The 15,854-nt window shown below is 41.3% G+C and overlaps 1 protein-coding gene across 9 annotated transcripts in view; it reads right to left on the bottom strand.

The window, feature by feature from the left end:
- LOC127008611 (origin recognition complex subunit 2-like) overlaps window positions 1-15,854 on the bottom strand; it is a 49,275-nt gene that overhangs the window by 1,608 nt on the left and 31,813 nt on the right. For 8 of the 9 annotated variants that reach the window (XM_050880842.1, XM_050880853.1, XM_050880894.1 and 5 more), the window contains 3 exons: window positions 14,841-15,084; window positions 9,412-9,562; window positions 3,858-3,940 (listed from right to left, as the gene is read on the bottom strand). In XM_050880842.1, the coding sequence (XP_050736799.1) occupies window positions 3,858-3,940; window positions 9,412-9,562; window positions 14,841-15,084 (478 nt within the window). The remainder of the gene's footprint in view (window positions 1-3,857; window positions 3,941-9,411; window positions 9,563-14,840; window positions 15,085-15,854) is intronic. The other variant, XR_007761216.1, reaches the window with a different exon arrangement.

Genomic DNA, 15,854 nt, shown 5'->3' with positions numbered 1-15,854 from the left:
AGCCCTTTTTAGGGTCCACCGTACCACAGCCACGACTCGTGAAAGCCCTGAAAAGGGTCTGCCGACGTTCTCGGGTTAAAGGAAATCTTCATGCAGGCCTCCTTCCCATTCAAGTATTTCATAGCAGGAGCCATTGCTCAAGCCATGAATGTTGTGGGTCAGTGATGGTAGTGCTTCAATTGTATTAAATTTCCAGTAGCTGGGGTATTAAAATCAAAGGCACCTGCACAGCTCTGTATGGGTGGGGCAGGTGGATAATCTTTGTTACCATGTGTTCACCCATCTGCCAACCAAGGAATAAACTTGAACATCAGGTGTTGTTGGATTATCTCTGGTCAGACCATATAGGTCAGTACTAGAATAGATACAATGATGGACCAAATGCTTGATCCAGGTCTTGGTTGGATAAGCATGCAAGCACGAATTTAGCCCTAGATTACCGTCCCTCCAAATAGTCGTGAACCACTGTCCCTGAATAGTGTATATGATCGTATGTAATGCTATGAATTAATAAAAAATAGAATTATGAGGAGCCGACAGTCAGAAAAATTACTCTTCAGTCAGATGTATGCCATCTATTGGACAGCCAAACTCAGCATTGTGACACATGAGAAAAAGTCACAAAAAGTAGTGTATAGTTGGAAATGTGACATCTTTAAGATTGGAACTATCAAACCAGTCATATGAGACTAAATTGGAGGAACTGGGCCTACCAACACTTGAAGAAAGAAGAGAAAGAGGAGATCTGATAACATAGTACAGGAATACAAGTGGAATGGACATGTTGGATAGAAATAACTTGATCAAGACAGAAGGGGGGAGGCAACTAAGAGGACACAGCAAGAAATATATAAAGGGGACTTGTTTGAAAGACAAAGAAGTACAGTTTTCCTCACAGGAGTGTGGATACATGGAATGGAATAAGCAATGACATTGTTGAAGTGGTAGTATCCATAAAATGAGTGAAAAGTTGGACAAATATAGATTGAGAGAGAACTGTCCGAGCTTAAGCTCAGGCCCTGTCTACTACAAATAGGTAAATACAATCCTGAACAAAAATATGGAGCTTCGTGAATTGTAGAACTCGTTGTGAAGGAGACATGACCATCACTGCCATCAAAAAAATAACAAGCAGCCAGTAGGGGTGTGCAGCGAGTTGCAGACAGTGACCCTGCCAGGGGGAAGGAATCTGTTGTATGGCCAGACTTTTGTTTCAATACACGGGCTTGGCAATCGCCAGACTTAGCCGAACCCCAGATTTTATACTTGGATCATATTGTGGTTCCCCGATTTGAACGGGCATTTGTCCGACATTTGCCGGAGCTCGGATTTTGTCTGAGAAATACAATATCCAGAAAATCAAGGTCCGGGAAATCTAGAGTCGAGTGTACCATACTGTAACAACCGCACCATGTAAAACTTGACTTGCTCACTCAGAAAGTTTGTTTGGCACTGGCAAATCTCCCTTGATAAGCAGCACACAGCAAATGACCAAGACCAAGATTTGGTTGAGGGAGTATGTGATTAAACCTCATACTACCATTGGAATATACTGTATGGATTAATGGTTTCACTACTTTATTTTTTTTGCCACAAGAACTTAGAAACAAAAATAACAACAAACCAATACCAAGACCAACACCAACACAATAACAATGGTTGCTGCAAGTGTTTCCTCACTGGTTGTCACAGGACACTGCCAGGACGGGTAGAGAGTGCTAGATTGTCACAACCCTTCAACAACAACAACATCTTATCTAATCTATACACTTTCTAAAACCCTTGGTTATCTGGATCTGGATCTGGATAATAATGCGCAGGGCACCAGTACAGGTGCATAACACGCATATCTGTGCTGGCTGCTGGGGGGACGGGGAAGCCAAGTGTGCAGGGGGAGGGGAGTGAATCAAGTTTAATTGTTACTGTTGGTGTGTTGTGGTGACAAGTGAGTGTGTATTTGTTTTCTGAATGAGTCTATTGCACCGCAGTTTAAAATTTGTTGAGGGAGACTGTTCCAGTCATGTATGGTGCGTGGAAAGTATGAGTGCTTGTATGCGTCAGTGTTAAGTGTGATATATTTGGTATTTTTGGTTGTGTGGGTTACAAGTATGTTGACCGTTTGCATTGTGTAAGTATGTATGTGGATCAATGTCAATGTGAGTGTTTGTGATCTTGTACATAAGTGTAAGTTTGTGTGCTTGGTTCCAGTTTATCTGTTGTTTAAGGTGGAAATCTCAAACCCGATCATAAATATAACTTTTTGGGGTCCTTCTGACCTTAGTTTTTTAACTGTGCCAATATTTTTTTTACTGCAAATGCACGTTTATGTGGTGCAACTATGACCAGATTTTTATAAAAGTCTGAGCAGTGGTTTTTCTGCAGAAATTCAGAAATCGTCATAATTGATTGATTCTATAAAATGCAAAATAACTTCAAATTTATCAACCCCTTCACTCCAGCGACGTCGGCGTCCAAACGCAACAGGGAGGAGGAGGCAGCGGGAAGTTCAAACGCGGTTAATGTATTAATAAGTCTCTCTCTCTCTCTCTCTTGCCATAGCCACAATATTTGGAGGAGAACGTCCAGTGTGATACTACCTTTAAAGGTAGCGTGCGTGACACCAGTTGTAAGTAGGCGTGACCCATACATGTCAAAGCAGCATGAAACTCAGGGTGATAATGCGCGAAAGTCGGGATGGTAAGAATTTAGGACTAACCGCAAAACTTGAGGATCGCGAAACTTGGATAGCGCGGAACTCGAGAGGGTACTGTATATGCATCAGAAACATGAAAGTGAAATTTAGTACAGCAATCATATAAACATGTGGAAAAAATGAGCCATATTATAGGTGCATGTGGTGTGTCAAGATAGGATGAAGAAAGTATTAAAAACTCGGAAAGTTTTGGTATGAGTAGCAGAGAAGAGAGTGAGTGGATTATGGAGTGGCTGAATGAGTGAAATATGGTACTCAAGATGATTTGATTATGTGATGAGAATGAATAAGGGTAATCTTGTGAAGAGAGTATGAGAGCAGGGTTGAGGGAGAGGGTGTCAGTGAGAGACCACCAGTGAAATGGATCAATTGAGTGGATGAGTGTTGGAGAGAGAGTTGAAAGGCAGGGGATTGAAACTGATGAGAGGGATTGCTGGAACAGGAAAAGTTGGAGATGCTTCTGCCATGGGCACTCACTATAGGTACCATGAGAATAAGGCACGGGCAGTGGCTGAATTGTCAGCATGTGGACGTGGTGTCCTGGACGACCCAAGTTCAAGTCCCACCCACTGCTACAAACTGACAACTTTCAGTTATTACTGAGTGGCCTAAGACTACCCACATGCTGTCCTAAAGACCACCTATCAACTCAGACTCTAGATTAAGTCTCTACAGAGGATTAATAAGGAGCTCCAGGGGGCAGAATGAGCCAAGCAAGATGGCGTCATTATAAGACGCTTGCCTGGACCATAACAGGCAGGGGCTGACCAGCATGCCCCATCAAGAAAGCCTACCGGGGCCATAGACTGAATGTAAAAAAAATAGAAGTAGACAAATAATTTTAAATAGGAACACATCTAAGCAAGCAAAGGTACAAATTAATAAAATTTAGTAAATGAGACAAATAGTCTCCTAGCTATTCTATGTCCCTCTCTTTGACTTCATAAACATTCTTCATGAAATAACTCCTATGCTCAATCATCCAAACCACACCAAACACCCAAACTATACTCTTCTTATTTTGTCTACTCATTACTGGTGATTCTATTTCTCACCCCAGACATTAACATTGACTATGAACACAATCCAATTGACAATGTATGGTTAGATATAGAGTAAGTATTAACACCATACTAATACTAACCAGCATATGAAGAGTTATCTTTCTGGTCAATTTGGTACTTGGCCAAGACCAGAAATATGCCTTTGCCATTTGGAGTTAAAGACCTGAAATAAAGTACAAGTATTATGTTACTATTCATTATGCATATCATCTGCAAGCTACAATAAGGACTGATTCTAAGTCAGTTATGAGATGAAGCAATATGGAACATGGTGTAACAATACAGTTAAACTACTTTAAGCCAGCATTTTTATAGTTGATATTACAGATAAATTGGCACAGCAAAAAATATTAATTAATAAAAAATAGAATTATGAGGAACGAGTCAGAAAAATTATTCTTCACACGGATGTATGCCATCTATTGGATAGCCAAACTTGGCATGGTGGAATACCATTGTGACGCATGAAAAAGTCACAAAAAGTAGTGTATAGTTGGTAATGCGACATCTTTTGGAGACCCAAAGGCCCCTTTCAATTACAATTTGTCACTGCCAATCATGGATGGCATGACTTCTGACATTACTTTTGCTGAGAAGGACAAGATACAACCCAAAGCAATCTCCCTGCCCTCAGTTAGCCCAGAGTAGTGTAAATATAGTATACAGTTGGTCCGCCTTATCTGTAGGTATTTGGATCTAAGACCCTTGTGGATGACTAAACACCATGGATATTCAGGACACTTACAATTGCATAACCCTACATACCCTATATACCAACATGAGAAAATTTAAAGTGTCAGTTTGTTCAACGCATGAAGTCTCACGCCTCTCCTAATGTCGGTTTCATTTCACCTGTCCATCAATAAAGTGGGAATTTTGATAGATGTGGCACCTGCACATTTCTAGTTCGGGAATATGTGAAAATCAACTGTTGTGATAGATATTTAAGCAAATTTTTCAATAATATATTTGAATATTTATGTAAAAAAAAAAAAAAAAAAAAAAAAAAAAAAAAAAAAACCCTTATGAATCCCAAACATGCTGCTTTTCATCAATAATACACCATACAAGCACATGAAAAGACAACCTTGTATCAAACAGTATGGTCAGATCATATTTGAATGAACTATGGCTTTTCAAATGCCTATAAATCATCTCATTTCAGATACACCAGACATCTGGCTCTGCAAGTGCAAATAAAGTGTATTTTAATAAATTACTGCAAATAAACAAAGATTAATATTTGAAATAACAAAAAATAGTAAATAACAACTGTTGAATGTGATGTTAGACTATTTTGAATATTACTCATAGTACATGTGGCCAAGGGAGTAGCCAGGGGGGGGGGGGCCACAGGGGGCACATGCCCCCCCTTCAGGAACTCCTTTTTTGTGGGTTTGTTGGAAGTTTTCGAGAATAACATGCCGTGCATGGTTGTGACCGCCAAAATAGTGTAGATCAGTGGTTCTTAACCTGGGGGTCGTTTGGGGTTTCTCGAGGGGTTGCGGAGGGTTTGGGAGAAAATAATTTATTTCATGTATGTGAAGCGGCCAGCTGCTGAAAACATCAACCACAATCAGTCAATCAGTCAGATCATAGCTACGGGTGGTTGGGGGCCCCCCCCCAACCACCCCCCGTGGGGGGGAGGGGGGGGGGGGTTGTATGTGCTCCGCTCCTGGCTGTGACTCCCAAGGCGCAGCAGTTGCACCAAGGTTTTGAGTCATGAATGTATGAGGCCAAGCAAACGGAAGGTTCATTTTGAGTCTTACCATAGCCAACTGGTGGACAAAAGCTTGGACTACTTCAAGCGAAAAGAAGCTGCTCTGAAGGCCAGTCGCATCGATTGCACTGGTCAGTTCGCTCGTCAGAACAAAGCAGCGGGCTGGAGGCTCCATACAGAATTGCTCTAAAAGATTGCGCAGACCAAGAAGCCTCATACCATTGGTGAAAATCTGATTAGGCCTTGCATTCTGGAAACAATGAAGGTGATTCATGTAGAACAGCAGGCACACAAGTTGAGGGCAATTTCCCTTTTGAATCGATACAGTCAAAAGTAGGATCTCGGACATGAGTGAGGACATTCTCCTGCAAGTGGTGAGTGCTGTGAAGAGTAGTCCTGTTTATTCCTTGCAAATGGAGGAGTCAACAGATGTTGCCTCATGTTCCCAACTTATTGTTTATGTTCTCTACCTTGACAAGGAAGGTATGAAGGATGAGTACTTGTACTCTGAGTCAATGGCCACAACAACTCGTGGAGAAGATATTTTCAAAATCCTAGAAGCCTTTCTCCTTATTAAACATGGGCTGAGTTGGGAAGCACTTGTTGGTCTGTGTACAGATGGAGCTCCTTCCATGATTCGTGAAGAATGTCGCTCCGCAGGTCTCCTTCACTCACTGCATGATTCATCTTTATGCTTTGGCGATGAAGACTATCCCACCTGGACTTCAAGAAGTGCTCACAGACGTTGTGAAGATTGTGAACCATACCCAAGGGAGCGCAACAACTTCAAGGATTTTTAAAGTGCTTTGTGAAGAAATGGGTTCTGACTTCTCTGTTCTCCTGTTTCACACGGAGGTACATTGGCTCTCACGTGGCAAAGTTCTGAATCGCGTGCTGCAACTTCAAGAGGAAATAACGATGCTGTTGCAAGAAGGTCGTACCTCGAAAGAAAATCTTCTTCACGAAATGATGCAAGATGACTGTTTCTTAACCCATAAGCGTCGGGCTAGGACTATGTATTCCCTCCTTTTTGCTGCCGGCGTGCTGATAGATTTTTAAAATAGGTGTTTTTCATCCATGCCCCCCCCGCAAATTTCAAACAAAATAAAAATATTGTTTTTATATTGTTTTCCTTCCTTCCCTCCCCCCTCCATAAGTGTCAAATGTGAAATTCAGCCGCCGATGATGAATATGAGATATGGAATTTTGGCCAAGCCTATTTTATTTTTGTGGCGGAAGAGATGGCCTACACCGCTCCTCAGCCGAATTCCGGAAACCCGCCCGAATGGCACACGGGTTAACAAAGGAACTTGGCTGATTTCTTCTCTGAAGTGAATTCCCTGAGTATTAACTCCAAGGAAACCTTGCAATGCTGCACACAGTTCGTGACAAAGTGGCAGTATTCAAGTGTAAGATTCAACTTTACGTGAAGAGTTCAGGACAGTGACACAACTTTCTTCCCTCATATGACTAATATCCTAGATTCTATGGCAGAAGCTGAATGCAGTTTCCGCGTGAGGAGATCTCAGCTCATCTTCTGGCAGTGAATGACGCCATCGAAAGTTACTTTCCAGGACTGGATGACCGCTGTACTGATGCGTGGATCTCCAGACCCTTCTCAGTGAAAGACAGTGCCATCTGTGATACTGATGTTGCTGCGAAGGTAGAATTTCTTCAAATTCGTGAGGATACTCAGTTGAAAGTCGATTTTTCTGAACAAGAGCTTCCGACTATTTGGGCAACACTGAATGACGACTATCCTCTTCTTTCGGTGCGTGCACTGACCATACTGGACCTCGACCTATTGCTGCGAGGCTGGATTCTCATCAATGATGGCACTGAAAACGAAGGCACGCAGTAGACTTGTGACTGACAGCTACATGAGGTGTTGCCTGTTGAGCACTGCGCCTCGCTTTGATGTACTTATGGCTGCAAAACAATGACGTCAATCTTCCCACTGATTGAATAAGTAGGTTTTATTTTATGTGCATTAGTTCCATGGATTTTGAAATAGCACTTGTAGGGGATCTGTGGCATTTTTCAAGGTCTTTTATTTGTAATATTTTCTATAAATCAGGATCTTCATATAGTTTTGTTTTACCTTACCTTTACACAAAGGCCACCATTACAAAATTTATTATAGGGGTCATGGCAATACCCTGGAGAATCTCAGGGGGTCATACGATGAAAAAGGTTAAGAACCACTGGTGTAAATCCTTACCAGTATTGAGACAGACTGGTAAAGATTGTGCCCCACCCCAACTGAAATCCTGGCTATACCCCTGCATGTGGGAGCTTGTTCCATTTTCGTACTACAACATTGGTGAAGAAAAATTTGGCGGTCTGAATTGACTTGTTTACACTTAAGTTTTGTGCCATTATTTCGCAAACTGTCATCGATTATAAACAAGTTTGATTTGTCCATATTCATAAAGCCATTAAGTGTTTTAAAACAATCGATCAGTTTTCTCGGAGGCAATGTTTCTCAAGAGATAACATGTTAAAAGAGTTAAGAGCCTTTCATCAGAAAGTTTGGTGCACAAGGAAGAGATCATCTTTGTTGCCCAACATTGAACACCTTCTAACTTAGCAATGTCTTTTGCATGGTGGAGAGACCCAAACTGAACTGCATATTCCACGTGGGGTCTGACAAAACTTTTGTCATGCGGGAGTATTACATTTTTATTTTTAATAAAAAGTTTCTCCTAATGAAGCCCAGCATTCTGTTCACTTTATTTGCTGCATTGCTGTGAGAATTTGAAGTTTGAAGCGATTTTGACATCCAGGTCTTTGACACATTGAACGCTTTTGAGTTTAACGCCGCGCATTTTGTATTCAAACCTCTTATTATTTGTTCCAACTTAAAGAACTTGTCACTATCTATAGTAACCTTTCAGAACAAGCTGGAATTTTATGCAAATCTTCTTGGAAGCTTTGTCTGTCTTCGTCAGTGAGAACCGAGTTACCTATCTTTGTGTCGTCGGCAAATTTACTGAGATTATTGAGTCCAACATCAACATTGTTGATGAAAATAATGAACAGCACTAGGCCAAGAACTGAGCCCTGAGGGACACCACTAGTGACAGGCGCCCATTCTGAGTTAAATCCATTGATCACCACTCTTTGCTGTCTGTTACTCAACCAATTTGCGATCCATTGGTGTACTTAACCGTCAATACCTAGTTGCTTTAATTTATAAAGGTAATTTATGGTGTGGAACTTTATCAAATACTTTCTAGAAATGAAGATATACCACGTCCAGTGATTTGGTTACATCATAAACTGAGAAGTCATTATAAAAGGTTAGAAGGATTGATAAGCAGGATCTCTTGTCACGGAAGCCATGTTGTGAATCCTAAATTAATTAATGGTTTTCAAGGTAATTCTCAAATTTGTCTCTAATTATGCTCTTGAGTAGCTTACCTACTACTGAAGTGTATTGGAATTTTTGGATTATCAGTGTTTGGATTATAGCACATTTACTGTAGTACCATCCAACTGCCTGGCATTTCCAATAATTTAGCTTTTTTTTTTTTTTTTTTACAACAAAGGAGGCAGCTCAAGGGCACAAAAAAAGAAAACAATAATAAAAAAAGCCCGCTACTAACTGCTCCCAAAAAAGAATTAAAAGAGGTGGCCGAAGAAAAAGATCAATTTCGGGAGGAGAGGTGTCCTGATACCCTCCTCTTGAAAGAGTTCAAGTCATAGGCAGGAGGAAATACAGATGAAGGAAGATTGTTCCAGAGTTTACCAGCGTGAGGGATGAAAGAGTGAAGATGCTGGTTAACTCTTGCATAAGGGGTTTGGACAGTGAAGGGATGAGGCTGGTCCCCTGCAAACTGGATTAACAAACTTTTACTGTACTATAATAGTATACATCATAAAGAGAAAAATAAGCAGGAAACAATACAAACTTAAAGACATGAATTAAAGATGATAATGTCAGTGCTCCTGATTGCTGCAGCAGCAATGAATTTTCAAATGAGGTTTCTTCTGAGTAGTGGTTGAATGTTGTGGCATCAGTCCATAGGGCATTGTAATATCTCATCTTTATGCTATCCAAAACTGAAAATAAAATAAAATAAATAAAATAAACATAATTCATAGAAAAATATAAAATAACATCCATTAAAACTAATTGTAGTGAGCAGACTTTTCAATTCTGATGCCTGTTCCTCAGAGTTCCCCTACACAGCCACGGAAGAGTCCTATGGTTTAACCTTTTACCTCTGACCTGCAATTTGTTTCCATGGTTTACATGCAAATTTCATCCTGGGTACAATTATACTCCTCTGCAATTCTTTTCTTCCCTTTTCCATCATCAGTCTCACCCTCTAGGAATCTCATGCAGAGAACTACCCTACCTCTCTGAAAAGGGTGGGCTATAGCTAGAATTTTTCCAATTTCTAAACCTAATGGCAACTGTGCACAGACATCACTATAATCTGTGAAATCTTGATTTTTTTTTTTTTTTAACAACAAAAGTTGACACAAGGGCAACAAGAAGTGTCGAAAGCCCGCTACTTGACACTCCCACAACATAAGATAGTAAAGAGTAGCCAAAAGAGGGATTAATTTTTGGGTGGAGAGGTGTCTTGATACACTTTTCTTGAAAGAGGTCAAGTTACAGGCAGGAGGAAATACAGATGAAGGAAGGCTGTTCCAAAGTTTACCAGTGTAAGGGATGAAAGAGTGAAGATGCTGGTTAACTCTTGCATAAGGGGTTTGGACTGTATAGGGATGAGCAAGAGTGGAAAGTCGAGTGCAGCGGGGCCGCGGGAGGGGGGGGGCATGCAGTTAGCAAGTTCAGAAGAGCAGTCAGCGTGAAAATATCGATAGAAGATAGAGGCAACATGGCGGTGGAATTTAAGAGATAGATGACTATCAGTAAGAGGAGGAGAGCTGATGAGACAAAGAGCCTTAGACTCCACTCTGTCCAGGAGAGCTGTGTGAGTGGAGCCCCCCCACATGTGAGATGCATACTCCATACGAGGGCGGACAAGGCCCTTATAAATGGAAAGCATCTGTGCGGGAGAGAACTGGCAGAGACAATACAGAACACCCAACCTCGAGGAAGCTGATTTAGTGAGAGAGAAGATGTGAAGTTTCCAGTTGAGATTTTGAGCTAAGGATAGACTGAGGATATTTAGTGTTGAAGAAGGTGACAGCTGAGTGTTATCGAAGAACAGGGGATAGGTGATTGGAAGATTGTGTCGAGTAGATAGGTGGAGAAATTGGGTTTTTGAGGCACTGAAGGGCACAAAGTTCCTTTTACCCCAATCGGAAATGATAGCAAGGTCTGAGGTTAAGCGTTCTGCAGCCTCCAGTCTGGAGTCTGGTAATTCCTGTTGAGAAGGTCTTCTGTTGAAAGAAGTTGAATAATGCAGAGTGGAGTCGTCCGTGTATGAATGGATAGGACAGTTTGTTAAGGAAAGATCATTGATCAATAACAGGAAGAGAGTGGGTGATAGGACAGTACCCTGTGGAACACCACTGTTCATAGGTTTAGGGGAAGAAGAGTGACCGTCTACCACAGCGGAGATAGAACGGCCGGAAAGGAAGCTGGAGATAAAGGAACAGAGAGAAGGATAGAAACCGTAAGAGGGCAGTTTAGAAAGCAAAGACTTGTGCCAGACTCTATCAAAGGCTTTCGATATGTCTAGCGCAACTGCGAAAAAAAGTTCCTCCGAAACGGCTGAGAGGAGATGACCAAGAGTCAGTTAATCCCTTCAACATGAGGACGCGTATACTGCATCCTTGTGTGCCTCATACCATATTCGAGGACATGCATACTGCATCCTGGCTCACTTTAGCCAATATACGAGTAATTTTATCTCTATATTTATGCTTACATCTCAAAATTATCAATTAATTTATGTTTCTTTATGTGCACCATTTAATTCTGCATGTTTTCATATATAATACATGATGATTATGTTGAGTTTATGGCTGAAAACTTGTTATATTCAATAGCGACATTTGAAATTTGGCACGCGCGGCGATCCCGGATATGGCACGGGGCACTGTTTTGGCCCGGCCGTAGTGAGTTTCTTTGAGTGCACCATTTAATTCTGCATGTTTTCATGTATAATACATGATGATTATGCTGAGTTTATGGGTGAAAACAAGTTATATTCAATAGTGATATTTGAAATTTGGCGCGCGCGGCGATCCCGGATACGGTGCGGGGCACTCTTTTGGCCCGGCTGTAGTGATTTTTTTTTATGTGCAACATTTAATTCTTCATGTTTTCATATATAATACATGATGATTATGTTGAGTTTATGGCTGAAAACTTGTTATATTCAATAGTGACATTTGACATTTGGCATGTGCGGCGATCTCTGATACGGCGTGGGGCGCTGTTTTGGCCCGGCAGTAATGAAGGGGTTAAGAGAGCAAGAAGATCGCCAGTAGAACGCCCCTTGCGGAACCCATACTGGCGATCGGATAGAAGGTCAGAAGTGGAAAGGTGCTTTTGAATCTTCTGGTTAAGGATTGATTCAAAAGCTTTAGATAGACAAGAAAGTAAAGCTAAAGGGCAATAGTTAGAAGGATTGGAGCGGTCACCCTTCTTAGGCACAGGCTGTATGAAGGCGTACTTCCAGCAGGAAGGAAAGGTAGATGTTGATAGGCAGAGACAAAAAGAGTTTGACCAGGCAGGGTGTCAGCATGGTGGCACAGTTTTTAATGACAATAGGAAGCACTCCATCAGGTCCATAAGCCTTCTGAGAGTTGAGACCAGAGAGGGCATAGAAAACATCATTCTTAAGAACCTTAATAACAGGCATAAAGGAGTCAGAGGGGGGATGAGTAGGAGAAATGTGCCCAGAATCGTCCAGAGTGGAGTTTTTACAGAAAGTTTGAGAGAAGAGTTCAGCCTTAGAGATAGATGAGATGGCGGTGCTGCCGTCAGGGTTAAGGAGAGGAGGGAAAGATGAAGAAGGGAAATTGGAGGAAATATTTTTGGCTAGGTGCCAGAAGTCCCGGGGAAGAATTAGGAAAAGCAAAGTTTTGACATTTCCTATGGATGAAAGAGCTTTTGGTAAGTCGAAGAATAGATTTGGCATGATTCCCGGCAGAAATATAAAGATCATGGTTAGCAGGAGTGCGAAGGCTCTGGTACCTTTTGTGAGCTGCCTCTGTATCTTGGATAGCATGAGAACAAACGTGATTAAACCAAGGCTTTTTAGCATAAGGAGTAGAGAAAGTATGTGGAATGTGTGCATCCATTCCAGAGACAATCACTGGGCACACACAGAGGGGTCTCTCTCCTGGAAGCAGTAATCATTCCACGGGAAATCAGAAAAGTACATCCTCAGGTCATCCCACCGAGCGGAAGCAAAATGCCAGAAGCATCGCCTCTTCCGTGGGTCCAGAGGGTGTACAGGAGCGATAGGACAGGATACAGAAATAAGGTTGTGATCGGAGGAGCCCAACAGAGAGAACAGTTTGACAGAGTAAGTAGGAGGGTTAGAAGTAAGGAAGAGGTCTAGTATGTTGGGCCTGTCTCCAATACGATGGTCGGGAATACGTGTAGGGTGCTGAACCAACTGCTCTAGATCATTGAGGAGAGCATAGTTGTAGGCTTGTTCACCAGGCTGGTCAGTGAAAGAGGATGAAAGCCAAAGCTGGTGGTGAACATTGAAATCTCCTAGGATGGAGATTTCAGCAAAGGGAGAGTGGGTCAAGATGTGCTCCACATTAGAGTTCAAGTAGTCAAAGAATTTTACATAGTTCATAGAGTTAGGTGAGAGGTAAACAGCACAGATGTATTTAGTAATAGAATGACAAAGAAGTCTTAGCCAGATGGTGGAAAATTCTGAAGAGTCAAGGTCGTGGGCACGTGAACAAGTGATGTCGTTGCGCATGTAGGCGCAACATCCACCTTTGGATTGCAATTTAGAATATAGTAGGAGGGAACAGAGTAGAGATTGCTGTCAGGAGCCCCAGAAACCTGTGTTTTGGTGAGGAAGAGAAGGTGAGGTTTAGAGGAAGAGAGATGGTGTTCCACAGAATGAAAATTTGAACGAAGACCGCAAATGTTGCAGAAATTGATAAGAAAGAGGTTCGAGGAAAGAGGATGGCCATGTTCCTTCCGAAGTAGCTTATTGTGCATATTATTGAGATGGTTTTGGCACATGAAAAGGAGGGGGGATGGTGAGGCACTGGGGGAGAGCTGTTGGGGTGGAAATGCCAGGTTACTGCCCCTCAGGCAGAAGACATGGAGGCAGTGTGCTGAAGAAGATTTGGCAGCATTGAGCATTGGAGAGGTTGAGGCAGTGGACAGAAATAGTTGGAAGCAAATCAATGACTGTCAATCCTCGTAAGATCAAACCTCGTAAGAAATAACAGGAAAATACAACATGTCATATACTCATGCTGAGAGTCCATAATCCCAAAGGCCAAGCCAATCCACCGTAAGACTTCTTGACAAGACCCGCCATTGTTCTGCATTATGCAACCAAGGTATGTGAAAATTTCCAAGATGTCAATGTTATTGCACACGCATGAACAGATTGCACAGTTTCACCTAGTATGCCACCAAGCACCTGTACCATGCCTCAAGAGCCATCACCAGACCCTCCAGGCTCTCCGCAGGGATTATTGCATCATTGGCAAAAACAAGGACTGCAGTACACAGACAAAGGAGGGAGAGGTGGTAGGACGCACCATCCAAATATGCTAGTCCATGTATTAGCAAAAATTTCTAATGGAAATTATTTGCCTTGGCTCTGCAATACTTTGCATAAAATCTAAAGTGACCATGATAATGGACAAGTTTCTGTATGAGAATTGTTACTGTAGTATTCTTGCAATAAAAATCAAAGATTAAAAAGTGTCGAAAACATTTTTAACCCTTCAACATAGTCTCCATTTTTTTTTTGCTCTAGCCTTTCTACATTTGGAAATCAATTTCCATAAACAAAACATTCACAAGTCTAGTGGTGATCAGAGAAAATTGCATAGTACAAAAAAACTGAAGATCTACATGCATAAAAACATTTTTGTATTGCATAATGAATGTTATTATGACATTTTATCAATAATACAGAAAAATGGTCATTGATAAAACTGAGCTAGGCATACAATAACTGTTGCTAAGGGGGCGTGGTTTATAGATATATCAAGAATGGACAGACTATAGTTATGATATTGCCACTGAGCACTGTTACAGAAAGATATGTGAGGGGAACTCATTATAGGTAGAAGAAAATATGAAACCTCATCATGAGGAAAAGCTTAATTCATAAAAGCAAAATTCATGAAATAAATATATAAAAATAGGAGAAAAAACTTACAATTTAGAATGCTAAAATATGCTGAGAGATTGGAACATTACTTAGTGGAGCATTTATGTGGTCAAATGAAGCCACAAGGTGAATGCCAGGGAGAGCAGCCAGGTGGGCCAGGACAGTCTGAGTCTTGGCTGCTCGAAGCATTGGTCCATCCAGGTTGTGAATGATGATAAACAGGGGATCTGCAGTAGCTCTTGAGTAGACATTCTTGATGTACTCTATTTGATCTGGGACACCATGGAAGCCATCAGTGTTATCTAAAATATCTTCTGTTATACTATTCAAAATCTGAAAGAAAAAATTATGCACCTGTAAATGTAAAGCCATTGAAACTTACACATTAGAAGTTCCTAATGTATCTATCTATCTATATTTCCATGCCCTTCACCCTCATAGAAACTTCCCCAAAAGGGATGGTCATGGCAGAACAATCTTCAGTTTACCCTTTTCCCTATACTGTCCAAACCCCTTATGCAAGTCAACCAGCATCTTCACTCTTTCATCCCTCACGCTGGTAAACTCTGGAACAATCTTCCTTCATCTGTATTTCCTCCTGCCTACGACTTGAACTCTTTCAAGAGGAGGGTATCAGGACACCTGTCCTCCCGAAATTGACCTCTCTTTTTGGCCACTACTTTGACCTCTATTCAGGAGCAGTAAGTAGCGGGATTTTTTTTTAATATTTTTCTTTACACCCTAGAACTGTCTCCTTAGCTGTAAAAAAAATTAAAAAAATAAATAAATAAAAAAATCCTGCTCAGTACATTCAATCTCTCACCTGCCAGCATTCCTTCTCTCCATTATTTTTCCACTTTAATTATCAGTTTCATTGGTGGTTTTCCCTGATTCACAGTTCCTTAAATCTGCCTTCATGGACTCTACTCACTAAGTCATCCTCATTAATTTTATTACATGTCCAAATCATCTCAGAAAATGCTTCAATTGTTTTAATGTTCCAACATTTGGAATACTAAAATAAACAATACCAGCCCAGCTGGCTGCTAGATTCAGTATGAGTGGGATGATTGACTGACCGGGTATGCAGTAATACAGTCGGC

The sequence above is a fragment of the Eriocheir sinensis genome, chromosome 4, assembly GCF_024679095.1.
Source record: "Eriocheir sinensis breed Jianghai 21 chromosome 4, ASM2467909v1, whole genome shotgun sequence".
In the NCBI taxonomy this organism is placed as follows: Eukaryota; Metazoa; Arthropoda; class Malacostraca; order Decapoda; family Varunidae; genus Eriocheir; species Eriocheir sinensis.
The sequence above is the reverse complement of the archived record's forward strand: the minus strand, read 5'-3'. Positions and strand labels throughout refer to the sequence as shown.